The sequence below is a fragment of the Lepus europaeus genome, chromosome 15 (assembly GCF_033115175.1).
Source record: "Lepus europaeus isolate LE1 chromosome 15, mLepTim1.pri, whole genome shotgun sequence".
NCBI lineage: Eukaryota > Metazoa > Chordata > Mammalia > Lagomorpha > Leporidae > Lepus > Lepus europaeus.
Window position 1 is genome coordinate 3,201,650 of NC_084841.1, and position 26,622 is coordinate 3,228,271.

Sequence of the window (26,622 nt, forward strand, 5' to 3'; positions counted from 1 at the left end):
TTCTCCAAATTTTGAAGTCAAAACAAACACAAAAATAAGCTGTTTCAGAGAAATGTGCTTGCTTTAAAAATCTATCAAAGAATGTTGTACATTCATCTAATAGTTAGGTGGCCAAAGACAGGAACTCAGCGTCCGCTCCGTCAGTCGGAGCTCGTTTATCTCCGAAGACCACACTGCCCTTCAGCCTGCCATGAGGAGCTCCCCGACTTTCTCCATGGCCACTGTGACCCCATTTGTGAGACGCCTGCAGTGGGCCTTAGGGCAGTGGTCCCATGACAGCCTGGAGCTCGGTGTGGGGCCCCGGCTGCCCCAGCTGCTCCCGCGTGTCCTCAGGCCCGTCAGTACTTCTGCACCACACTTGCCCCGTCTTGGAAATGCGCGTGACCCCTGTACCGGGCACAGAGTCGTGATGCGCCCTAGACCGTTCACACCAACGGAGCCCCGCGTTAAATCCTAGCTGTCAGCTGTCATCACAGGGATCATCGGGACTCGGGAAACGAGAGGGGTTGGCGGCTCTGACTGTGTGACGGAGGAGCTGGGAATACGTGTCAGTTCCTGCTCGGGGTCAGGCCGTAGCGTGCAGTGAGCCGTGCAGCAGACATCCACGGCTGCCCCTCCGCCAGGCCCGGCGCTCAGACACCTCCCTTTGCTCCTCCGCTTGCCGAGTTCGACCCATTGAGTGTCCATGGCTTGTCTGGGGATGCGTGCGTGGCTCCCTCCTGGCTGCTTGTGCGTCTGGAGACCTCCCATCCCACGGCCAGTCAGGGAAAGACACTGCAGTGCTCCCGGAAGTCCCAGACGTTGTTGGCATGGTTTCTGCGTGCTGCACACGGCACCGGGCAGTGACTCAGCATGACCGCTACACTTCGGGCTGCTGTCCCACTCTGAGTCAGTTAAACCAGGTGCTCTGGAGAATGGGGTCTTTAAAAACAGTATTTCTCTACCCCAAGTCGTTGAAAGAATACTGAGTGTCAGTGAAGCCATTTAAGTGTGAACTATTTCTCATGTTTCTGTATATTGTATGTTTAGTATATAATTAGCCCCACAGGCATTACACTTTCTAAGCTAATAAGTCATACAAATTATAACACAGCCAGAGCCATTAACAAAGTACTGCATAGTGCGTTTCTCCCCATTTTTAAAAAAAAGATTTCTTTATTTATTCAAAAGGAAGAGTTATAGACAGAAGGAGAGACAGAGAAAGGTCTTCCATCCGCTGGTTCAGCCCCCAGATGGCTGCAATAGCTGGAGTTGGCTGATCCAAAGCTAGGATCTAAGAGCTTCTTCCACATCTCCCACATGAGTGCAGGGGCCCAAACACTTGGGCTGTCTTCTGCTGCTTTCCCAGGCCATAGTACAAAGCTGGATTGGAAGAGGAGCAGCCAGGACTCGAACCAGCTCCCATATGTACTGCCAGTGCCGCAGAGGCTTAACCTACTACACCACAATGCCAGTCCCCATTCCTCCCCATTTTCCTTTAGTTTTCTGTGCCAATGTTTTTAACAGGAATACAAAAATATGTCATTTGTAGCATGACTCATTTGGTACGTTTTCTAGTGTAATGCCTGAAGCTTTCCATTAAGAAGTTGATTCCCAAGAATGAAATGGTAGCCATCATTTAACTGTAGTGATCATTTAGTTAACTAAATAGCTAACAATATTATTTAATTAATATTTTTCAGCATTCTTAATACCCTAATCTACTAATATAAAGGGTCCTCTTTATGGGAAAACATTTGACCAATGGGTACGTAAGACTTAGTAAGAACATGAGAAATACCTAAGCTCACGTGTCCTGAATAAGAGCCAAGTCATCTGAAAAGGCAGTGTCGCAGGGATGGGGACATGGGTTACGTCAGTGTTGTTCCACGCACGCTAAGTGTCCGTTTCCTGCGTCTGATTCTCCTCACCGTGCCCCAGTGAGAACTCCTTCCTGCAGGGAAGGGACTGGTTCCAGCCACACTGAGAAGCACGACTCCCGCAGCAGGTGGCGGCCAGAAGAGCTATCTCCAGGTGTGGTGCCTTCACACCTGGGCTCAGCGCGGTGGCTCTTTGGAAGTTTAAAAGATAAGACTTGCAGATTTTTAGAAATCATCGCAAAAAACAAAAAATCAAACCCTGCTATCATTTTGTGGACACTGCAGTAAGTATCCCCAGACCCTCTGTCCTTTGTGTTTGAATTCTTTGCCGAGACCCATCTAAAGAGGTTCTAAGGTCACGTCATTCAGTCGTCATTAGCTGTACGTGTTTTCTGACATGCGACTCCCAGGGTTAGCAAGGCCAAGATCTGTGTAGTGCTGTTGCTCTCCTCACTGCCAGTAGAGAATGGGCCTGAGACCGGGGCAGCGTCCTGATGTTCACTCCAGGCCCAGGGTCGGCTCACCTGTGGGTGGGCTCCGTGTGGAATACGGATTCAGTCTGCTGCTTTGGTTTCTCTCTGAAGACCCTTTGGATTTCCAGCAATTCCGGGTGTCCCTGTGACCATGAAATGTCACATCAAACTGGCAGATGGCCCTAGCTGCCCACACCTGCTCAGCCCAGACCCTCAGGGCGCTCCCACAGCTGGAGTCCACAAGGCTCAGAGCCAGGGGGCTGCAGGGCAGGCTCCCACTGCCAGATGCACTGGACAAAGTCACCCGGAAAGAATTATAGAATATCCACTCATGGGCCCAGAGGGGATCCTTTCTAGGAATTCATCTCAGAAGGAGCAGCCAAGAAACCCCAGTGTGAAGATGCCAGAGCCTGAGCCCGGAGCAGCAGCGAGGCCGTCCGGTAAAAATCCCTCACAAAAGGAAGAGCCACAGCGGGGAGGGCGCGAGGGCACTACCAGCCGGGAAGCTCATGCTCTTTCCCAAGAAGACGAAGACAAAAGAAAGGGAGCCAGCATGCAGTTGTAGCCAGGCCTCCGTGGCTTACATTGTATCCTGGGCCCGAGAGAGGAATGATCCTGTCCTGCGGGAAGAGCCTTCGTTTCAGAAGAAAGAAAAATGGTCCTGCGTCAGCCGTGAGATGTGTAAATTCACATCAGAGACGCAGGCTCCCCCGGAGCACCACGGAATAGACCCCCTGGAGAGGCAGGAAAAGATATTCCAGATGCTGGAGAAAATCTGGACACTCAGATGGCTGCAGGTAAAACTGCTGGGAAGCACAATACTGAATCATGAGGGCATTGTCAGCACGCTGCGCCGTGAAACAAATACGCAGCTTGTACCTAGAGTGACGCGCTCTGCACTGGTCTGTGTCTGAAAAATGCATGAGAATATGTGCAGTTGTCCAATTCAGATGCGTCCCTAAGCAAACGAAATGCTTAAGTGTGTGTATTTTTCCTGGGACACTGAGTTCATGGCTCCTGTTAGATGCTCCTCCAGCTGGGAGCTCAGCTTCGCGGAGGCCTTGTGGATGCAGCAGCCATCAATGGGTGGAATCAATCCGGACACAGGCCCGCAGGTCTCCTAACTGGTCCTGCCACTTCAGCCGCGTGACGCTGAGCACCAGGTCTCGGGCCCTGGGTCTGGGGCTCCACTGGCACCTCCCACCCAGAGTTGCTGAGTGGGTCAAGGTGTGTGGGGAGTTCATGGGTAGGAGCACCGAGCGCCATCCGGAGCATGTGTGCCTGAGAAATGACCTGGCCGTCAGAGTGGCCGCGCTGGGTTCCAGCCCCTGCAGCACCAATCAGTAATCTTTCTGTGCCTTACTGTGGTCATAATAGTGTCGCCCCCATCCTTCTGTGGGGAGAACTAGCCTAACGTTGTCGATGGAGAGAAAGAAAACAGTGTTGGCTCTCGCCTGGCATTTGGTGTGTCCTACAGACACTAACTTGGCTGGGCCCTTACTTAACTGCAAACCCATCCTATCCAGGGTTTTCTCCTCCCTTGCTGCGCTATGTGAAGCCATCTGCATAACCCTCCTCCTGTCCCTTTAAGGTTTACAAGAATCTGGGGATGCTTTGAGGTCCACCCTGTGGACTTGTTTCATTGTGAGCGTCTCCCGCAGACGGGGTTCTCCCCAGTGAGCTGCTTCAGGTCCACTCCTGTGTGTTGGTCCTGTCGGGTGTCAGGGCTGCTGAGGAAGTACCAGCCCTGGTTTCTACAGATGTGGAATTGACAAGCCGGGTCACAGACTCTGGCAGCCCACAGGTCAGGTTCTGTTTGCAGCAGCCTCCTTGGGACACAGTGACACGTGGTCATTCACATAGGGGGTCTCGCTGCTCTCTCACTGCACGGCAGGGCTCAGTCGTCCCAAGACAGCCATCCCCAGAGCCCTTGAGCCTAGAATTATCTGTTCTCTGACCCTTTAATAAGACACCTGACAATTCGTGGGCTGGAAGAAGGCATTTCCAGAAGGCGTGAGTGTCTTATCTACCACCTGTATTTCAGGGCAAAACCAGCGTGGCTGCTGCTGCAGCCCAGGGCTCCACCTGGGCCAGAAAGCTTCTGCCTCATTTTCCGAGCAGGGCTCCCTGTCGTCATGACAGCTTCTAGAATCATTTACATGATGTATGTAGTTATTCATTGGGCGTACAGACTTTTATTTTCAGTAGCAACGTTAAAATGCTCATCTTCACATGTTGTCCCTCACATGCAAGGGTTCTTTGAAATACACACCCAGGAGCAGAAAGGCCCAATTTTATCATTGTTTTGACAAATTATCCACAGTGACAGTTTGCTGCCCAGAATCCTCACTCGTGTGCGCAGTGTGAAGAGTCCCCTAAGCCGATATCCGAGGTAAAGGCTGTGTTTTACAGCTCTCCTATATTTCCAAAGTGAAATTTGGTGTTGTTGCTTTTTGATTTCCTTGATTATAATGAAATTGAAGATCATTCTGTATACTTGTTAGAATTCCAATTGCTTTCTGCATAGCATCTTTTTGTGTATGTTGGGGGAGGTTCAGTGTGTGTTTTTTCATTAATTCTCATGTTAATTTGGTATTAACACAAAGAGAACAGATCCAGTGTAGTTCATAGATACAGTTCCAAGAATATAATGATCCTCCCTCCTCCTCCCCCTCCTTCCTTCCTTTTTTAATTTGTGAGATAACACATCTTTAATTTGTACAAGGATGACCTCCTGGCGTGAGAAGGTCACAGAGGGAGCTGTGACCTACCTCCGTTTTCTAGCTGGTTTTAGTTCCTGCCATGACTTTTTTGGGTGACGGCAGCAGACACATCCTTAGGTGAAACCTGAGGATTAGTGGGCCCAGCTGTCTGTTTGTCCAAAGCTTTCTCTCTTGTTCTACTCAAAGCCTGTGTGAGGCGACACAGAACCTGCTCCAAAGGACTCCTCCCAGCCCTCCTTGCTTTTCCCTGTGCCCACTCAGCAGTCCCTCTCATCCCTCTGCCCTGAGATCCTGGCCACCCTCGCATTGCAATTTCTGCCTTGGGGCCCTCTCAGGAGCGAGGGCACCAGAGGGGGCACCAGGGTGGACACGTGAGCAGAGAGGGGCCTGCTGCGCTGAAGGTCTCAAGCCAGTGGACAGCCCAGCTCCTCTAGTCCTGAGAACAGGGACGTCTTCCTTCCCATCCTTCTCTGCGATGTCCCCAGGAGTTTGTAAGGACGTCTTCTTTTATGAAGCTAAGATTGTTAGCTATTGCTAAGAAAGGTTGCACACATAGCACAAGATCACAGAACTGAACGAACGTTCAGTTGACAAAGGAAGAGACCATTGCTTCCATTGATGAGGGACTTGGAGCCACCAAGTAAACTCTTGGGTGTAGGCTAAGTGAGAGCCTCAGCTCTTTACCACGGCCATGAGATTTTCCATCACACAGTGCGTCACCGAGACAGCCCCGCTCCACTCTAAGAGCCAAGAGATGCTCCTTTGGGATCATTTGGGGCGTCAGACAAGCAGGTGCGCAGGTGTGTGTGTGCCAGCACTGGAAAAGCTCCTTCCTGCTGGCAGGGCGGACTTTGACCACGGCCTACCCAGAAGCAAGGGGGCAGTTATGGGGCAATTTGCATGAGAACAGAGAAGGCGCCTGTGTTAGTCGGGGCACCCCAGGGACCCAGACCAATAGAGGGCGTGTGTGTGTATGTGTGTGTATGTGTGTATGTGTGTATGTGTGTATGTGTATGTGTGTGTGTTTGTGTGTGTATGTGTGTGTATGTGTGTATGTGCGTGTATGTGTGTGTATGTGCATGTATGTGTGTGCTGTGTATGTGTGTGTATGTGTGTGTATGTGTCTGTGTATGTGTGTATGTGTGTGTATGTGTGTATGTGTCTGTGTATGTGTGTATGTGTATGTATGTATATGTGTGTGTTTTGTGTGTATGTATGTGTGTGTGCTGTGTATGTGTGTGTCTGTATGTGTGTGTCTGTGTGTGTATGTGCATGTGTGTATGTGTGTATGTGTATGTATGTGTGTATGTGTATGTGTGTATGTGTGTATGTGTATGTATGTGTGTGCTGTGTATGTGTGTGTCTGTGTGTGTCTGTGTGTATATGTGCATGTGTGTATGTGTGTATGTGTATGTATGTGTGTATGTGCATGTGTGTGTTTGTGTGTGTATGTGTGTGTACACTTGCATGCACAAAGACTTGTTTTTGTTCCCACGACCGTGAGCCCAAGTCCAGTAGGCTGGCAGACAGGGCCCCAGAGAAGAGCTGCAGGTCTGTGGTCCAAGTCCAGAGTCCACCTGCTGGCAGGAAGCTCCCTCCTCAGGGCCCTCAGTCTTTGTCTACTCAGGCCCTACCCGCGTTACGGGGCATCACCTGGCCTTTCTCAGAAGCTGCTGATCTAAACGTGAATCTCACCCGCAAGAACACTTCCACGGTGATATCTAGAGCAATGTTTTAGCCAGCTCTCCGGTTTCTGTGGCCTGGCCAAGTTGACGCATTAACCACCACAAAGCTAGACTCAGCCAACGTGAGTGGCAGGTGTACAGGGGAGGATAGCCCATCGAGGAGCCAGAACGCAGGAAGCTGGGAGGGCCCTCGCCTGGGGCCAGGAGACAGGGGGGCAGCTGGAGCCAGGCTGGGGCTCTGTGGGGAGGATTTGGGGACCACCCCAAATACAAGGGGGCTCTCTTATTCAACCTACTGGTGAAAGCAGATTAGTGGGAAGATCATTTCAAATATATGCACATGCACCTTGCACACTTACTTTCATTTTACATGTAGAGATGTGCATTCATTTGCTAATTTTTCTAATTACGGCCAAAACAGGACCTGCCTGTTGAAGTCTAAGTTGATCATTTGCATAAAACATGCTCACTGCCTGTGATTTCTGAAACTGGTTTCTTGCATCTGACTGCAAAACCACTTTAGAGTTTGTATTTGTTCCCATGTTTTACTGTTGTCTCAGCCACACCTAATTTGACAGCAGTTCCCTTTAATGACTGCTTTCTGCTGAGTCATCCCAAGACTCAACTGTTTTCTTAGAAACATGCTTCTCTGTTTTCATGCTCGTGTTTCATGGAGCAACACCAAATCTAATTATATTACGTAATCCCAATCACAAGCTCAGCTGGCATAAACAGATTTGAGGGCAGGCTTGGCGGGGTGTGTGGGAGCCCACAGGTCGCTGGTGGCAGCAGTAGGCTGTTGCCATCATGGGTCAGGCAGGCAGCTCCCGTGCCGAAGCTCCGTGTGGTGTGTGTGGCAGACTAGGGTTTGCCGGGGGATTCTGATGAGTCAGTACAGGCCGGGCGCCAAATGGCATCCAGGGGGCTGGAAGTGAACCAGCGGACAAGAGAGGACACCATCCCATAATGCACCTACTGTCCAGAGAAGAATGGAACAGGCACAGGGAGCCTGGAGACAGGACAGACTTTCACTGCTTTGCCCTCCTGGGAGTAGAAGAGGGAGGAGTCTCACATAGGGAGTGATCCTGGCCCTACCCAGTGGAAACCTCAGGTGTATGTGGCTGGCAGGATCATGGAAGAGGAGTCCTGAGCGTGAGTAGTGTCCCCAGCTGTGAATGCTTCCTTAGCACCAGCAAGCAAAACAGGAGGTGACAAAGACCTTCACCGTGGAGCCATCCGTGGCTAGCAGTGTCTCCCAGGATCTTCTGTTGGATTGCTGGGGAAGTTTGGAAGAAGGTAAACATTGCATATAAATGGTCTTTATTTATCAGATATCCCCAGTCTGGGAGAAAGCAGCTCTCCTGGTCCATCCGAGTCTTGGCCCTTCCTTGGAGAGGAACTCGGGCTTATGAGACTTTGCATCGCAGCCGCTAAGTGGCTGACTCGGCAGCAGGAGCTGCAGAACAACCTCAAAGCCAGAGGGAGGGCTGTGAGAGGGGAGGCCGGCTCCCGGTGGGAATGCCGGCACCTGCCTCCCTTCTGGTCATTCTTGGCATGTCCTCCTTCCTGTCTATTAACATGAGCCAGCCAGGGGGAGGGTGTGGTGTGGACTTGCAGGGCCAAGTTGGATGCTGTGTCTCTTAGAGTCGTGTGCCTGTGTCCCAGGGCAGGCACAAAGGGCTTTGCCTGGAAAGTCAGAGCCCCTGGCTTATGACTCATGTGGACCCTCTCAACCCCTTTGTCCTCCCCTTGGGTGTGAGAATCCTGGAAGCTAAGCGTGGCAGAGCGGAGCGAGTCCACTCTGAGTCAGCCGATACGGCAGCTGCAGTCCGGTTTACATGGCTGGTTTGCCTACCTGTGCACAGTAGCCAGCCCAGTATTCTTCAGTCTGTAGCAAAGTTATTTCCACTGAAGGGAACAGAAGGGCAGGAGGGGGCTGCAATCCCAGTGTTGAAATTTGAAGACAGGACAAGACCCCCGTTCTCTCCAGCAGAGCAGGAATGCTGACCACAGTGCCGTTTGGGAAGTGGGGCTGGTGGACGGCCCTTGTCCCTTTCTGTTTGCATCATTAACTCTGCGACTGCCCCTGCTTCCGACGGGTCCGTGTCCGCACAGGGAAGCTGTGGCTGGCAAACCCAGCCCCTGGAAGGTTTTCCCACTCAGCCGTCTTCCAGGGAAAGTGGATGAAGTGGCAGCCTCACCAGAAACCAGAGCTTTACCTCTGTTTAGGTCTTGATGGTTTCCCTTTGAACTTTCATGAGGCCAAGTTTGGGGGAATGGAATGTAAATACTCCCAGTGTTCAGAAAGAAAGCCAGATTAAGGAATTTTGTCGAAACAGGGAAATAGGTCCATTTCTTTTGTCTGCGTCTCCCACAATTCCTTTCCCTGCCTCTCGCCATGTCTGGAGCTCTGTAGATCTTCCTGGTTCTTTTGAAGATAAGAGCTGATGACAGTATTGAGACAGGGAAACCCAGGAGAAGCAATGTGTTGGCCTTGGGCACTGAAACGTTACATACCTTTGGCTCTCACAGTTCATAAACTTCACAGCCACAGTGCCTCTTGCAACACTGGCTCTGTGTGCTACAAAGAAATGCTGCTCGCAGGGATGAAAATGGCTCGTTGCCTGTGTCTGGTGCATTAAAAATGTCTCCCTCGGTTCTGTTAAGTCCGGCAAAGTGGTGTGACTTGTTGAGGTGAGCTTCGTGGTGCTGATGGCACAGCCATCTCTCCAGACCCATGGTGTTCCATGCCAACCTCAACAATGGACTTCCCGTTCTGACCGCACAAGTTGGCCCAGACTCCGGCCTTAGCCCCTGGAAGGGCCCGTCCCAGGAGACTTCCTGAGGGACCTGGCCTGTCCCGGGAAGTGTCCCAAGCGTCCATGCAGGCTAACAGCGTCCCTGGGGGGTGGGAAGGTGCAGAGCGTGCTGCTGTGTTGTCTGATGTCCTTACTGCTGGACGTGGGCAGGACCTGGAGACTTGAAGTGATTGTTCCAGAAGTTAGTGGGTGTGAGCACAGTGTGGGCTGGCAGGTAGCTCTGGCTCTGCCCACACCACTTACCCCACCTTGGGTTACCAAGGTCATTGGCTCCTGCGGAGTTGCAGCCATCTCTGAACCTGCTGGCCCACGTGACACAAGCTCCCAGGTCAGCAAATGAGGGGGCAGGCAAGCTTGGGCACCAACGCCTCTCTTCCCCCTTCTCCAGGACCTGCTGACCTGGGCCACCGCACTTTCAGTATATAGTTGGGCTGCACTCTTTACCTTGTTAACTGACTTTTTTTCCTATGCAAAGGCAGATTTTCCATACAGCCATATTTATTGTTGAATGTGAAATGTTATGTTTAAAACATTTCATTCAAAAGTAAAGTGTGGTAGATCTCAAATTACTTGCACATGTGACGGTTCTGTGGTTTTTGGATGGAGACAAGGTCCTGGTGTCTCTGAAAGTCACACAATCCGCAGCCCGAGGGACCACACCAGCAGCCATTGTGCCCTCAGTGAGGCCTCGGTGTCACCCGTGTGTCTAATCACAGAGGGCTTTCAGGCTCCCACTTGGAAGTTGTGCCAGTCCCCGTCTGAGTATGTACGAGGCCGACGGAGCTGCGGCCAGGGCCCGCCCCTCTGGAACCAACTCCACCTGGGGTGCCCAGCGCTCGCCTCTCTGGAACCAACTCCACCTGCAAGTGCCTAACATCATCACGGCCTGTGGTCAGCACGGGCTGACGTGAATGAATTAATTCAAGCAACCTGCTTGGAAGTTGTGCCAGTCCCCATCGGAGCGCGTGCGAGGCCGACGGAGCTGCGGCCAGGGCTCGCTCCTCTGGAACCAACTCCACCTTCGCGTGCCTAATATTGTCGCGGCCTGTCGTCAGCATGTGCTGTCACTTCCCCTGCACTTCCCGAGTTCAGGGAGACCCCCGGCCCTGTAGGACGTCAGCAGGGACTCCTGGAAACAGAGCAGCAGAGTGCTTGATCTTGAAGCTTCGTCCAGAATCAGCAGAAGCTAAATGCTAAGGGGAAGGCAGCAGCCGTTTGCTCTCCGGGAGGCTTCTGGCCTCTCATCTGCAGCGGACTGCGGTGGGGCCCGGGCAGAGGCTGGCCTCTGGGCTCTGCTGTGCCTGGCACACTGGCCACTGTTGTGGTGCCGCCGACAGGAGCTCTTCCTAAAGCCTGTGGGGAGTTGGCACTGGCAGAGGAGTCCTTACACCGCCAAAACCAAAATGTTTTATATATATATGTATATGTATATGTATATATGTATATATATTTAATGAAAAGGAAAGCCCAGGACCAGACGACTTCACTGCTGAATTCCATCAGCTTTTTAAAGAAGAGCTAGTAGACGTTCTGCTCGATTCTTCCACGAAGTGAGGCCAGCATCACCCTGATAAGGCGCAGGAGAAGGAAAGCTGCACGCCACCATCCCTGACACACACAGATGCAACGCTGGGGCAGGAGGGAACTCCAAGTGACTGTGACCCCTAGGGAAATGACTATTGAACGTGCCAGGAAACCCAAACTGAACCCTCGAGGGAGAGCTGTGAACCCCCGCAGCTCTCCTGATGGCACAGGTGCCCTTGGTGGGAGGCACCCTTGGTGGTGGGAGGTGGCTGGGTGGCTGGGTCTCCCCATGCCCTGCCTTGGCAACCCAATGATGTGGGTAACACCAGCGTCTCCTTTACTCCAGCCGGCAGGTTTAGGGAAGCCCCAGCCAGAGGAGGGCGCTGCAGCCACTTGGCGCTTCTCAGCTCACCACCCCTGGGGAACCTCAGATACCTGCCCAGAAGTCTGTGGAGATCGGGACTGTGGAGCTGACAGGAAGGCGTTTCCACAGAGTTGGAACAGTTGGAACAGTCTGGAGCCACGGGTAGAGAAGGAGCGGCTGGAGCAGCTGCAGGTGGCACAGGCAGCGGGCTTAACCCCAGCACAGACGCGCCGGTGACAGCTGACAAGGCCGAACCCGAGAAATGGCAGGGAGTCTGAAGACACAGGACAGCACCCCAAGGAGGCCCCAGAGCCGCCGAGGGGCTCCTGTCGGCACAGCCGTGAGGCCAGAAGCCCCTCTTCCCAATGAGCCTGCATGTGGGGACGCTTTAACATGAACTAAAGCACACGGATCCTGACGCTGGATGCTCAGAGCAGTTCTGCAGTCAGTGCGGGACATTTCCTGCAACACGGATGGGTGCCCTCTTCATGCTTTTAAAACGTGACATCACAGTCTTTTATAATGGTCTTCAGAACATAAGGGAATCTGCTTCAGGAATATCCTTGATTAAAAAAAAATAGTTCTTCCAGGCCAGCTCTCTGCTGTGGCCCGGGAAGGCAGTGGAGGATGGCCCAAGTCCTTGGGCCCTGCACCCCATGGGAGACCAGGAGAAGCACCTGGCTCCTGCCATCGGATCAGCGCGGTGCACCAGCCGCAGCAGACATTGGAGGGTGAACCAACGGCAAAAAGGAAGACCTTTCTCCCTGTCTCTCTCTCTCACTGTCCACTCTGCCTGTCAAAAAAAAATAGTTCAAAATTTCTCCAGGCAGAAGTGAAGGTTGCTCGGGCCTGAAGGGACCCAGCAGCCCTACAGCACGGCCGCCGACCCTTGTGGGACGGAGTGACTTTCACATCCCATGCAGGAAGTGCATCCTCTCCTCCCGGACCCCACCGCCCAAGCAGCCTCTGGGCTTCCTAACGCACCCAGCCTGTGGCTCCGAACTTCTGTGCACACTGGAGGCAAGGCGGGGATCACTTTGCTTGGTGCCGTGGCGGGCATGGCTCACAGAGCCAGCATGGTCTTCTCAGGACGTCTCCTGAGCTTTGCAACCCAGCCCTTTCTGGGTGACTTCATTAGTTAGGAGCTGACATGGGTTGGTCCGCGTTAGAAATGTTAGAGACGCTGAAAATGTGTGTGCAGAGGCTTTGCGATGTAAGGGAATGCTCGATTTACACTTTTCATCTTAAAGATGCTGAGTTCAAAAAGTTGCACGTTGCCTGTCCTCAGCCATGTGGAAACATGTTTACATACATGCACGCACACACACAGAGAGGGCACCGAGGCCACAGGGAAGACGTGAGCACTGAGGGATGGGGCGCCCCTTCCGCGGCACGCCGTATGAACTCAGTTCACACATCCAGCCCCGAGGCCCGTCCTCTGCTTGTCTCGGAGGTACCTTGTGCCTTCCTGACCACGGTCTCAGCTACTGTGTGGTTCCTCGCCCCATGTGTGCCTGGCAGGGGAGGGGAGGGGCAGGGGACCCACCTGGGACATTGTCACATATCAGCTTCAGCGCAAGGCTCAGGAGGAAGTCATCGTCATCCCGAGTCCAGCAGGCCCAGGGCCCTCACCCTGGTGAGCAGAAGCAGAGCCGCACACATGGCTCCCGGGCTCTCCCGACTGTGACCTGCACCCCCTGCTGGACACCCAGCAGCAGAGGACGATCCCTGCTCAGCCCCTGTTCCTCCCGGCCCGGGGCCTGGCACTGCAGTGCCTGACAGAAGGGGACAGTGGCTTTTCCTCTCCCTTCACGACTGCTTTGCTATGGTGACCAAGGTGACACCTCCTGGACCCCACAGACGTCTCAATTTTTGCTTAGGAATAAACCTACCACCCTCTACCTTAGCTCTCACAGGGCTAAACAGGAAGGCACCTGTGTGTGAAAACCAAGTCTTCTTAGAGCCCACTTGGCCAGCCCTGGAGAACAGCTCAGGGTCCTCAGGCCCAGTGTGGCCGCCTTGGCCACCTGGGTTCTGGGCTCTCCCCTCTTTTCCCATGGGCCACCTCTCCCCTCACGCACATGGAGGAACCTGCTGGGCTTGTGCAAAGGCGGCTGAAAACTGGAGACAGACTCAGCTTTCTCAGAGCCCAAACTGTGCTGCTTTGGACTGAGCCTGGGCTGGCCTCCAGCCCACCTGCCTGCCCACCTGCCAGCAAGGAGCCCTTTTATAACCAAGACAAAAGAAGATGGTTTTGAGAGACAGTGTTACAGAGCATCCACAGCTGTGGACGTTACAAAGAGCATGGATCAGACAATAGGAGCCTCCCGCTGGAAGGAGACTTATCACTCACTACGTGGTCACTAAACCAACTTAGACGTGGATCAGATAAAGCCTCCAGCTGCTGGGACCCAGTGACAGGAAAGAGGGCAGAGGGGCCTGTCCAGTGACACCACAGAGATGTCGCTTGCAAAGTCCTGCAAACAGAAGAATCGACTCTGGGAGACTGAGGAGAACAGCAGAGTGAGCCAGATGAAGGAAGAACCTCCGGGCTTGAGAAGACAGACATCCACCCACTGCGACAGGCGGACTGCATTTGGGTTCGGAATCACACAGGTGGATAAAATTACACCGTTCAGGGCACAGTTGGGAATCGGAACACTGACTATGTAGTGATGCGAAGGAATCAGCACTAACTTCAAGACATCCTAATGGCATCGTGGCTATGTCCAGAGAAAAACAACAAAGACTCCTTATCTTTGAGAGATAAGCGCTGAGACGCTGGCGTGTCTGGAATTGCTCAGAACACCCTATAGACGGAGACATGAGTGGGTCATCGCTGGAGTTGGGTGCCTGGGAACAGAGGGCCTTTATTCTTATAACGTGGGAGGGTTTCTGTTTGAAACAGGAGAAGGGACACTGCTCTGAGGTGGGCTGCCTTCAAGTACAGGGGACCCCAAAAGCCAGGAGGGAAAGAATGGAGGAGGGGAGGGCAGAGCCGCTGCTCTGGGCAAACACTGCGCACGTGCAGGCGAGAAGGCGCTGTCCCTCACTGTGGTCCCTCTGTCCCTGTCCCCTCCCAGCTGGTCCATGGGAAACTGGAGCGCCTGCAGCCACACCTGCGGAGGGGGCACTCAGAGCCGGCTGGTGCAGTGCACCCGGCGTGCACACTACAGCACAGAGCCCGTCGGCACTGCCCTCTGTCCCCAGCCTGTGCCCCCCAGCCGGCAAGCTTGCAACTCCCAGAGCTGCCCGCCTGCGTGGAGCACCGGGCCCTGGGCAGAGGTAATGATGGGGATGGCCGGGGGACAGCTGGGTCTCCTGCTGTATGACACAGCTGGGGGAGGGTCAGGCCTCAGCCCCCAGAGCGATCTGACTGTTGCAAACGGTGACCCTGGTGAAGCCGCCCTCACTCTCGTGTCCAGTGCTCACGGACGTGCGGGAAGGGCTGGCGGAAGAGGACCGTGGCCTGCAAGAGCACGAACCCTGCGGCCCGCGCGCAGCTGCTGCCCGACGCCGTCTGCAGTGCGCAGCCCAAGCCCAGGCCTCGGGGCGCCTGCCTGCTCCAGCGATGCCACAAGCCCAGCAAGCTGCAGTGGCTGGTGTCGGCCTGGTCCCAGGTAGGTCCCGGGGACGGGGCCCACCGCCGCCTCGCTGCCTCCTCTCCTGCTTCCCTGCTTCCTGCTGTGCTGCCCGGGTGTCTTCCCCGTGGCCCCCACTTCACACGTCTTCCTGAGCTCCCATCAGTCAACCCATGGGCCGTAGGTTTCTGCTTCCACTTCAGAATCAAGTGCCCTGAACATTCCCCCAGGCCATGCGCAGTGTCCTCGCTGAGTCAGTGTCCAGCCCAGCGTGAGAAGGTGCCTGGGATGTGACTGAGAACAGAGGAGGGCGGGGAACCTTGGAGAGGCGCAATGGTCCCCTTTCCTCAGCGAGTGTCTGGGGGAGAATCCTCACCCGGCCGCTGAGAGCAGTGCCCGGCGCCGCCCACGGCTGGGGAGCCCCCAGCCCCCGCACACTAGACTGGTGTTCGCAGCACACACTTGCAGTGGTGCGACTTTGACCTAAGTGACCCCAAAGGACCTTAGAAATCTGACCCAGCCCCCGCACTGACAGGAGAGCCCAGTAAGAGAGAGCCCAGGGCACGGGGGGGGTCCATGATCCCCGAGCCGCCCTCAGTGGGTCCGCCCCAGTCCCGCACAGGCAGCTCCAACTGTGCATTCCTGGGCTCCTCAGAGCAGGACTCGGGGCCGGTCAGCGTGCATCCGTCCACACATCCAAGGTCGCCTCGATCAGGATGGCAGGTGTGCCACGCTGGACACCCTTGAGACACCGGAAGTGGAGATGCTGCTGCCTGCTGAAGTGAGGAGCTAAGGAAGAACTCCAGGCCCGCTCTCCCCGGAGCACAGGAGCACCAGGGTCCCCTAGGCAGCAGGCCAGGACAGACTTCTGGAAGCCAGACTCATAGAAAGCAAAAGACTCAGGCAGTGCCCAGGTAGAAAGACCTTGCTCTGAAATGTAATAAATACAGACACACACACACACGCACACACACACAGAGTGCTGCTCTCTGGGGCACAGCCCTTCAAACAAGCTATTTTACACCCTATCCTTCATCTTGGCACCAGGGCTCCCTGACGGCACCTCTGAGCCTGAGGGTGAGCGTGCAGCACCTGGACAGGTGTTGCTGCCTGGGCTCCTCTGCCCAGTGACCCCTGGGACTCGGCGCCCCCCGCCCCCCACCACCACCATCTCTCCCAGCTTGATTCAGCCAAGCTGGGGCCAGCACCTCTCTCCATCCATGGACCAATCACATGCCTGGTTCCCCTGGGTCGCCCCTGCTGGCCGGGGCTTGCACTCTTGTTCCCGGCCTGCTGCACCCCGGGGCCCCTCCACACGCGCCTGGTGTCCACGGGCAGCAGGCACAGCTCAGGCTGCGAGCACCCCTCCCAGGAGTGGAAGGACTTCCTCAGGTGGCTGGGACAGATTTGTGAGCCCTGGTTCCCTCAGCCTGCCCCTACGTTGGGGGCCAAGATCACATGTGCAGTCGACTGGGTTACCCCAGGAGTGCATCCTCGTATCCATGACAGCCAGCACCCTCCTTCTCCGGTGAGACGGCAGCTTTAGAACCGCCCTCTTCATGTTTCTGAGCGCCCTGCACCCCACATGCACCACAGTGTGGTGCCGCTGTGACCTCCAGGTCTTTCTTTCAAAGACAGATGTCATAATGCCTTCTTACACACCAGGGCCAATCGTCTTACTGAGGGTCCACACGTATCAGCGTTCCAGCTGATGGCCTCGCGAGACATCCTGACCCACCCGTGTAGCAAAAACAAGAGGTATTTTTCACCCGCATCCTTTGTTCTCTCTTTTTAGTGCTCTATGACGTGCGAGAGAGGGACCCAGAAAAGGTTCCTCCGTTGTGCTGAGAAGTACGTTTCCGGCAAGTACCGGGAGCTGGCTTCCAAGAAGTGCCTGCACCTGCCGCGGCCCCAGCTGCAGCTGGAGCGCACCTGCGCCCTGCTGCCCTGCCCCAGGCACCCCCTCTATGCTGCCGCCGGCCCCCCGAGGGGCAGCTGGTTTGCATCACCCTGGTCTCAGGTAGGAGATGCTCCGAGTGCCCGAGGACTGCCCTGCTCCTGGGCTTGGTGGCTGTTCCCGCCCCAGGGCGGATTCCGGGAGGGTGCAAGTTCCTGTGTGCTTTGTCTCCAGAGCGCCGGTGTGGGGGCGGAGGACGGAGCTGGTCCTGGTTTCAGGAGCTCCAGGGCTCCTTGACATCAGTCTGTGTGGGAACTGCAGACCCAGCGGACACTGGAATGTGAATTCTAAACACCTCTGCTGGGTCTTTTATCATTGTTGTTGTTATTCACTAGAGAGGCAGAGAGAGAAGAGGGTTCTCATTTGCTGTTTACCCTCCAAGCACCCACAATGGCTGAGGCCAAAGCTCAGCCCAGGGCTCAGGCCAGGTCTCGTGTGTGGGAGGAACCCAACTATTTGAGGCGTCAGCCGCTGCCTCCCAGGGTGCACGTAGTCAAGAGCCTGGAATCCAGGCTCTAACCTGGGATGCGTACGTCGCCGCCGGGCTCCTTTGTAGCCATCCTGTCTGCGACACTGATGGGGGAGCTGCGTCTTGTCCCCCCCAGAAGGCAGGCAGTGAGTGACGTCAGGTCTCTTCTCGTCCCTCCTGGCACGTCACCGCCTGCGTCAATTCAGAGTATTTTCAGAGTTTTCAGCTGAACGTCATCAGCTTACGTGAAGTAAGGAAACTTGGGGAGTCCGGAGGCTTCTGTTTTAACCCTTACAGTAGCGCTTCTTAAGCTTAGCACTCAGCCTGGGGGCAGGGGACCTGGACATGGAGAGATGTCCACGCCTCCACGCAGAGCCAGAGGACAAAGGCCGGAACTCGGGGTCTCAGACGGCTCGGAAAGACCCCGTCCCTGGGTGCAGAGTCACCCATCACGTGGGGCCTGATAATTCAGGACCAGATACAGATCCGCCCACAGCACTGCTTTATTCCGGCTGTCTGTGAGCAAAGGTGGTGAGCCACCCGGCGACATTCCAGACACAGCCCAGGGAGCCCCCAGCTCCAGGTGTGACCTCCCCCCCCACCAGTCTCTGTCCCTTGGGACGTCAGCCCGTTAGAGGCTTTGATTGCAGCAGGTCCCCGGAAGACAGGAAGTGGTTTGGGCACCTGTCCAGGTGTTCCCTTGCTGGATGATTCGGGCCACAGAGAGCCATCTGGGCCTGCCGTCGGAACTTGCCTGAATGGGCCCTGGCACGCTGTCTTGTATCTCTGGCGAGCAGCCCAAGTCCTGCACGGCCCCAGTTTTCCAGGCCATTATCCTCGCATTTTAAGCAAACGTTCGTTGTACCGGCCGCACGGCAGAACCCGCGAGGTGCCGGCCGACCCCATGCTCTTGCAGGCGCTGCATCAGGGCTCCCACTCCTGACGTCTCTGCCCGGCCTGAGCGCGACGTACACGGTGCAGCCTCCGCTGCAGCCGGTTTTCCCCTGCAGACACGTTAACCGCCCGTCCGGTCCCCGCGTCTCTTCCACTGTCTGTCGCGATCTCTGCCCAGTTTCTCCCTGAGGGTCCTGTCCACACTCCGGGCTGTCTCTGGCCAGCTGCGGAGCGCTGATCTCGAGGCGCTGTCCCCTTCTCTTCCCACCTCCCCCCACTGGTGCTCTCCAGGGCACACCCACAGGTTGCACGGGAGTGATTCAGGGACACCCGTGTCCTCGGGATCTGGACAGGGCTCGGCCAGGGCATCACCTGCACGGCACCCGTCCCCTCGCACCCGTCGGAGTGCCAGCGGCTCCCCGAGGAACATTCTAGACATCAGAGAACTCCCTCTGTTGGTATCCAGGGTCACTCCTGAGTGTGGCCCGCCACCCACAATCACAGAGACCACCGTGAGGAATGTGGGTGGGGAGAAAAGGAAGGGGTACATAGAGGAAACAAGGGGGTGCCCCAACCAGGGGTGACAGGGCCAGGCGCCCGGAAGAGCTGGGCAGGAGCATGGGCAGCACCTGGGCTGGGGGCCGGGGTGGTCACGTGGGCAGCTCCGTGCTCGGAAGTACATGAAGGAAAGACCAGGACGGGCGACGCGGCTTGGCTCTTAATCAGAGAACTCGTGGGCGACCCTATTAGAACGTGTTTTTCTTTCAGCACTGCCTGTAGTTGGAGGAGCTGTTGTAAGAGGCTGCGCATGTCTAGTGTACTTTGTGTCTGTTGCTCAGAGCTTCTACCTTTTCAAACTCTACCCGATCCCCAAAAGGCCCAGTCTCAGGGACCTCCGGGTCTCAGCCCAAGCAAGTGCCCTTAGCACCTAAGCTGCCTCCCACCTGAGCCACAGAGCAGTCGTAGCCCAGTAGAATGTTCCGGCCCGGGCCTGGCCGGGGCACGCGTGAGGCACTTTCGAAGAAGTGGGCAGGGATGACTCCTGCCCACCTGACAGAGCGGAAGCCCCTGCCCATGCCGCTGCCCCCGAAAGGTGGGGCAGGCACCTGCAGCCGTGGCTACCTGTGTGTGTTGCTCCTGCAGTGCACAGCCAGCTGTGGGGGCGGCGTCCAGACGAGGTCCGTGCAGTGCCTGGCGGCCGGCCGGCCAGCCTCGGGCTGCTTCTCCCACCAGAAGCCCACAGCCTCCCAGGCCTGCAACACCCGCTTCTGCCCCATCCCAGGGAAGAAAGGTGAGTGCCGGAGGCCCCGGGCTTGGCCTGGCCTCCTGGGGTGGGGGGCAGGCGTCAGGAGCCTCCCTGAGAGGGCTTGAGAACGTGGGTGTCCACAGCCAGGGAGCCCTGGAGTTGGGGTCTCATGCCCACTGTACCCTTTCTCTCCCTCTGCCTTCCCCCCAGTTTGGCAATGGCGTGGCCCTGAAAGCACATCTGGTCCCCTCCCCTGTGGCCCCAGAGATGGACAAGGGCGTGTGGCACGCATCCTTGCCTTGAGAAGGCCTGATGCCTTTCCTGTCCCGATGCCATCCACTCTCTAGGGAGGGGAGACAGAAGCCTCTGTGAGCACCACTCCTGGATTCCTGGGCTCACAAAAAGCCACCAGCCCTGGCGGCAGCTGGAATCGGTCACGGGGATCTGTGGCCCTGGGCGCGTGACCCATGAGAGTTCAGTGAGAGCACATGAGAGCTCTCCCGGAGGGTGCTGGGAAAGCCCAGGAGACCTGCAGAGCCGCCCTGCTGGGCAGCCCCGGGGCCGCACACGCTCACCTGGGCTCGGCGTGACTCCGCCGGGGCACCGGTGCTGGGCAGAGGCTCACGGTCCTGGAGACTCATTCCACACAGCACGACACGGACTGGCGCTTGGCATCGCGGTGCGAGAGTGCGCGTCTCCCTCTGTCCCTGTGGTCTTTCCCCTTTCCCTTTTGAAGCCACCAGGATCCAGCCATGGGGGCTCCATGCTCACGGCCCAATCACTTCCTGAAGGCCCCGCCCCTAAGCACCAGGAGTAGATCAGTTTCCCACCCTTTGAGTTTCATTAGCCTAGAGGACTTTGGGAACTGGAGTGCCTGTGTGAGTTTGAGAGAGAAATGCAGACGTCAGCAGCTACCGCGCAGCGCTAACGCCGTCTCACCCCTTTCAGGTGCCTTCTGCAAAGACCACTTCCCCTGGTGCTACTTGGTGCCCCAACACAGGCTGTGCAGCCACAGGTTCTACGGCAAACAGTGCTGTGAGGCGTGCTCCTCCTCCAACCTGTGAGCCGGGCCCACCCCCGCAGAGAAATCTCAGCCGGATGGGCTGTGCGGCCTGCTCTGGAAGCCAGGAGCCAGCCGAGGAGGCGGGGTTGCGTTGTCTGACCCGGAGGAGTGCCGGCGCTTGGCTGCGAGCCTGGGTGCATCGCCATGGCTCCACACATGCTGTCCTCCTGATGGGTTGGCAGGTGCAGCCCCGGCCCGTGCAACAGAACACAGAAGCAAAGCTCGCCCGTGCTTGTGTTTCAGTCAAAGCAAGTTGGTAGGACCACCGAGCCAAGCTCGCCAATGCCAAGCGGCTGGTGCTGTGTACAAAGAAAGAGAGGCCACACATATGGAGAACGAGCCAACTGTCTGCGGCTGAGCACGGCCGCCTCCACCTCGACGCCCCACCACCACCAGGAACAGCCCACCTTGGAGGGGGGCAGGTGCTGAGGGAGCCCGCGGATGGCCGGGCCCCTCCTCCCACCCCAGCTGCCCGGGAGCCCTTGTCCCTAGCGGGCACCTGCTGGGGCTCAGCTCTGATCTGGGGCTCAGTCTGTGGAGCTCTGTCCCCTTCAGACCCAGGTGCTAGGGAGACACTGCTTACATTTTATGCCTTATCTTTCTGTTCCGTACAAGTGCGTGTTGTTACTGTTTCTTACTGCTTTTCCTTGTTAGGTGGCAAGTCAGAGGCACAGGGCCTAAGGAAGGCATGGCCCACGCTGACAGGTGCCAGGAGACGCCCGTGCACTGCCAGCCCTGAGCCAAGCTCGGCCTGGGGGCCTGGGGTCTCTGAAGTCCTCGCCTGTAGATCCGGTGGTGTCAGCACCACGGGTTCCGAGCGACGGCAGAGGACGCCGGTGGGGGAGCTGCCTGGCCCTGCGGGACAGGAGCTGCCCCGGCCCCTCTGCCTGCGGTGGGGCTCTGTTCCCAAGGGTCCCTGGATATTTAATTTGCTGAGGTTTTATAATAAATTATCTGTGGTACAGCGTGCTTCTGAGTTGCTGGAGGATTCTTTACATGGCGTGCTTCCGAGATGGTGGGCGGGCCGGCCGGCATGGCACGCTGGGGATGTCTCAAAGCTGGAGCCCTGGGCTTGGCACGTCATGGGCAGAGCCGAGGGTGGAGGCCAGCACTGGCCCTGGATGGCAGCTTTGGGCCTTGTCTGATTATAGGCAGGAGGCCCCAGCCCTGGGATACCTCCTTTTCTAAGGGCTCCCCAGACCCGGCAGGACCTAGAGCTGTGGGGGAGTGCATTTTAACAAGTTGGCACCTGAGATCATAGGGGCTGGCAACTCTCAAGTCCGGAGGGCTCACCATGGGCTGGAAGTCCAAGGACGTGTCCACATTGCCACCCAAGCCTGAGGCCCCAGGACAGCAGCCTGGAGACTGCTGGTGTCCCTCCGGTGCTGTCACGAGGGCAAGGCCTTACTCCTGGGCAGGCCTGGGTGTTTGCTCTCAAGGTCTTCATCTGGCCGCTTGAGGCCCTCCCGCGTCATAGAGGGAACAGACTGTCTTCCAAGTCAATCACTTCTAAAGAGCTGCCGCCCCGAGTCTGGTGTGCAACCGTCACCTGGCCCTGCTGAGCTGACACAGAGCTAACACCATGCCATGCGTGAGGTTGCATTTAACCGGCTGCATGGAGGACCTGCTGTTGGAGGTGCAGCTCCCGCAGGGCTGGCCTCGCCCTCAGAACCTGCCTGGCTTCAGATCACCCCAGCTGCAAGGCAGGAGAGCAGGCACGCTGCAAAACACTCAGTGTGGGGGAATCCGCAGCTGGAAAACACATCAGCGTGGTCATCATGGGGGATCCGATGGACGTGGTCGTGGGTCACCAGCAGCCAGCACCCAGTTAGCACCATCATTTCTCCTTGCAGCATGAGCCCGGCGGGCCAGGGACGCCCAGGTAGCTGGTGAAACATGGTTTCAGGTGTGTCTGCGAACGCAGGCATTTACATCAGTGGACAGCAAAGATCTGCCCTCTCCGGTGTGGGCGGGCATCGCCCAGCCCACGGGATGCCCACGTGGAACAAATCAGCAGAGGCGTGGACTGACTGCCCGAGCAGGGGCTCCCACTCTCCGCCCTCGAACCCCACGGCTGCCCTGGCGCTCGGGCCTCCCAGCCCCAGGCCTTGACGTCAGCAGCCCCAGTGCTCAGGCCTGTGCTTGCAGAGAGGAATTGTGGGACGACTCAGCCTCCCTAAACCCGAGAGCCAGTTCCTGCAACAGCTCTGTGTGCTGTGCCTTCCGTCTCTCAGAGGAACCCTGCCTCTCACGTGGCGTGGGCCAGGGCTTTGCTGGTCTTCCTCGTGGTTCAGTCACCATCTCTGTTCCCCGCATCATGACACCCAGCCGGCAGAGGCTGTGACCCAGGGAGGAAAAGCAAGCTGTCAGCAGAGTCCAGGGTCACGCTGGGGCAGGCCCCAGGGTGCTGGGTCCCTCCGACACCGGGCCGAGCTGAGGGGCTGGAGACACAGCTGTAAATACCCAGCCCTGCTCTACCCCACCTGTTCCTGTACAGGCCCGGCCGCAGCCTTCGAATGGAAGTGTGGATCTGTCATTGGCACACCGTTTAATTCGAATTATCTTCGGCTTACGCTTCAGGTGTCCTGTCTGCTCACCTCCAGATAAGCTGGCTTTGCCTCCGTGGCTGGGCCGTCCTGTTGCGTCCTGGTTGTGGGGACGTGTTGCTCAGTGTAGAAATGGAGAGAAGGCCCCAAAGACAGTACGGGAGTGGCAGCGAGTTTATTGGTGCTGAGTACAAAAAGGGGCTCCATGCGGGGGAGGGGCCCCAGAGCTGGGGATCCATCGCCCCCGGGGCCGGGTCTCTCTCCTGTAACTTTTCTCCTCCTCCCTTACCTGTGATGAGCTGGCCTCTCACCGAGTGCGCACAGTAGGGCTCCTATTTGGATTGGCTCCAAACCCTCTGTCCATGAGGACAGGGTTGGTGGTTGGATCCCCCCACCTCTCTCCACGTGCAGGAGGGGTCCGTGGCTGGTTGGTATTCCCCATACCCCCATCTTAGCTGCCATATCGCCCCCCTCCCTCCCTTTGGTCCGTTCTAAATTGTGTTTTCTTCTCCCCAGGGGAGTAGAATTTGCCCAGAGTTCACTCTTTTTCTCTAACCCGGCCTACAGTCCTAGGGTGGTGCTGCATTTTGTCCTCCAAATGCATCCCTCAGGTGCCTCAAAAATTCTACGATGCTTGCCTTCCCATCTCACTGAGAGAGAGAGAGAGACAGAGAGAGAGAGAGAGAGACAGAGAGAGAGAGAGACAGAGAGAGAGAGACAGACAGAGAGAGAGAGAGAGAATCTTCCATCTGCTGGTTCACTCCCTAAACAGCTGCAATAGCCAGGACTGGGCCAGGCCAAAGCCAGGAGTCAGGAGCTTCCTCCGGGTCTGCCACATGTGCAGGGGCCCGACTGCTGGGCCCTTCTTCCACTGCTTTCCCTGCACATGAGCAGGGATCTGGATAGGATGTGGAGCAGCCAGGACACCAACCGGCACCCACATGGGCTGCCAGCACTGCAGGCGCCGGCCTAATCGGCTACACCACAGTGCTGGCCCCCACTTTCCATTATTAAACTAATCCTTTCCTTAAAATCATGGCCCAACTTAAAATTCTGGGCCTCCCCACGTAATACAGCCAGGTGGAGCGGATGTGCTGGCTTGTGCTGGAAGCCAGGTGACGTGGGCTCTACAGTGCTTCAGGCTCTTGTTGGTGATGGTGTTGGAATCCTCACACCGACTGCAGGTCATGGGCAGAACAGAACCTGCAGTTCTCCAGGTGGGCAGCGTCCAGGCCAGGGTGCCCCGGGCTGCCTGTCTACCTGCAAAGGGGGGGGATCAATGGGGCTTCGAGAACCTTCCAGCCACTGGCCCTCAACAGGAACTCTGCCAGGTCCATGTGCCTACCAGACTCACCTGGACAGTGGCCTGGCTCTCTTCTGAGCTCTGGACGCCTACAAAGAACCTCCCAGGGTTCCCACCTGGATGCTGGCCCCCTCAGTGCTGAACAAGTCTTCCGCTACACTTGCAGTTTCTGATGGCAGGGCCTGGGCAGCTGGGGGTGGGGTGGGGCATCTGGAAATCAGCAGGTAGAGGGCTGGAAACCAGCAGGGGGGGGGTGGGCACCTGGAAACCAGCAGGCAGAGGGCTGGAAACCAGCAGTGGGGGGGGGGGGGCTGGAAACCAGCAGTGGGGGGGCCTGGAAACCAGCAGTGGGGGCCTGGAAACCAGCAGTGGGGGCCTGGAAGCCACAGAGGATCCATGGAGTCTGTGCAGGCCCCACTCTCACCTGAAATCTAGAGACAGAGACAGCTGCGCCCCTGTGCCACAGGGCACTCTTTGCTCCCAATCCCACTGTTCTGCCTTCAGGAACCAGCAGGACACAAAGCTGCCCTGCCCGGAGCCTGGCACTCCAGCTATCTCCCTGAGGCTCTGGGGCCAGGGGCAGAGCTCTGCGGCTTTCTTGGTGGCCCTCACTCTGCAGTCCGCACAGCCGCTCTGGCTGGGCTCTTCCCACCACACTGTGTCTCCCTGCAGCTTCACTCCTGACCCTGGGGAATCCAGAGACCCCGTCTCCCAGTGCTACACCTCGGGGCTGATGTGTGCCCCCTTCCCAAGCGGAAGCCCCGGCCCCAGGTGGCTGCGTTTGGCGACAGGGCCCCGAGGCCGGAGGCCGGAGATCGGGTTCCTGGAGGAGGAAAGGGTGAGATACTTCTGCCTTCCGCAGACAGCACAAATGGACAGTGGGAGGAGGCAGATTCCCCTCCACATGGGTTACAATGTTCTTGCACGTTTCCCTGTAGAGGGCAGATGGGTGCCTGTGTCGGACCTGTGCCTGCTCATCAGGACAGCAGGTGCGAAGATGGCCGCAAGCACTGGGCAGTCAGGGGAGGGTGTTTCAAGGCAGATTCCCAAGTCATGTTGTGCACGCGAACCCACGGCCAGGGAGAAGGGCCGGGAGGGAAGCCGGCATGCTGGCTGCGGCTTGGTCGAGGGGGTGGCTCAGGCCGTGACCCGCTGGGGGAGGTCAGACGCTGTTAGGACAGGGGTGTCTATGAGCCATGCGTGATCCATCCCCTCGTCACAAAGAAAATCCACACAGCTCCGTCTGAGTCGCTCCTCGGCTGCAATCTTCCGGCCAAGGACAACCCAGGTGGTCACAGGACCGGCCCCGGCTTTCTCCTCCTGGACCGGATCTTGCAAGCCCAGGCTCTCCCACCCGGTGGGTGCTCTCAACACAGACAAGCCCACCTCCCCGGGCATTGCCTGAGGCCGCCGGGGCTCCCGGCACAGGAGCCCTGCTCTACCTCGCTCCCAGCCGGCCGCCCTGGGGCAGGCAGCACGCATCCCCGGGGCTCAGCAGTTCTGTCCTCAGTGCCAATGCTGCTGGTTCCAGGGTGGCGGGCGACCAGAAACCTCTCCAGGAATCTCCTCCCTCCGCCCCTAGTTCTCCCCACACTGAGTCAGACAGCAAAGTGTCCAGTGTCAGGGACACCGGGCGGCCCCCAAGGCACAGAGGCTGAAACCACAAAGGCGCAGGAAGCAGTCAGATGGAGCCGGTCCATCTAATTCCTCGGCGGCTCCATCTGCGCTCCTGCTGTGTGGACAGCGGAGCCAGCAAGAGCTGTGGTCCCAGCCCTGTCCCTCAGCGGCGTTGCAGGCTTCGCGGGCATGAAGCCCGCAGCGTCTCGGGTAGCCGCATGCATCTGTGGACACGGACGTGGCCGGGCTGCGGGCCCTGAGTTCTGGGTGAGGGTGAGGGTGAAGGTGGGACACACTGGGACCGGGGGGCAGAGGTGGACGCTGTCCAGACCGGAGCCACCCAGGAGCTGCAGACGCCGAAGACCCAAAGTGCATGCACACTGTGAGCATGTGCGATCACCGTGCGACCCAGCAACCACACTGTTCTCAGGCATAAACCCGAGAAAATTGAAAACACGTTCCGGGAAAAACTCGCCTGTGCATATCCACAGGGTATCAT

At 57.0% G+C, this 26,622-nt stretch overlaps 1 protein-coding gene across 1 annotated transcript in view; it reads left to right on the plus strand.

Moving 5' to 3' along the window:
* Positions 1–20,794, plus strand: part of ADAMTS16 (ADAM metallopeptidase with thrombospondin type 1 motif 16) — a 129,998-nt gene extending 109,204 nt beyond the window's left edge. The window contains exons 19-23 of the mRNA XM_062211818.1: positions 14,531–14,732; positions 14,873–15,067; positions 16,824–17,048; positions 19,492–19,639; positions 20,543–20,794. Of these exons, the coding sequence (XP_062067802.1) occupies positions 14,531–14,732; positions 14,873–15,067; positions 16,824–17,048; positions 19,492–19,639; positions 20,543–20,658 (886 nt within the window). The 3' untranslated portion in view covers positions 20,659–20,794. The remainder of the gene's footprint in view (positions 1–14,530; positions 14,733–14,872; positions 15,068–16,823; positions 17,049–19,491; positions 19,640–20,542) is intronic.
* Positions 20,795–26,622: the final 5,828 nt, after the last annotated feature.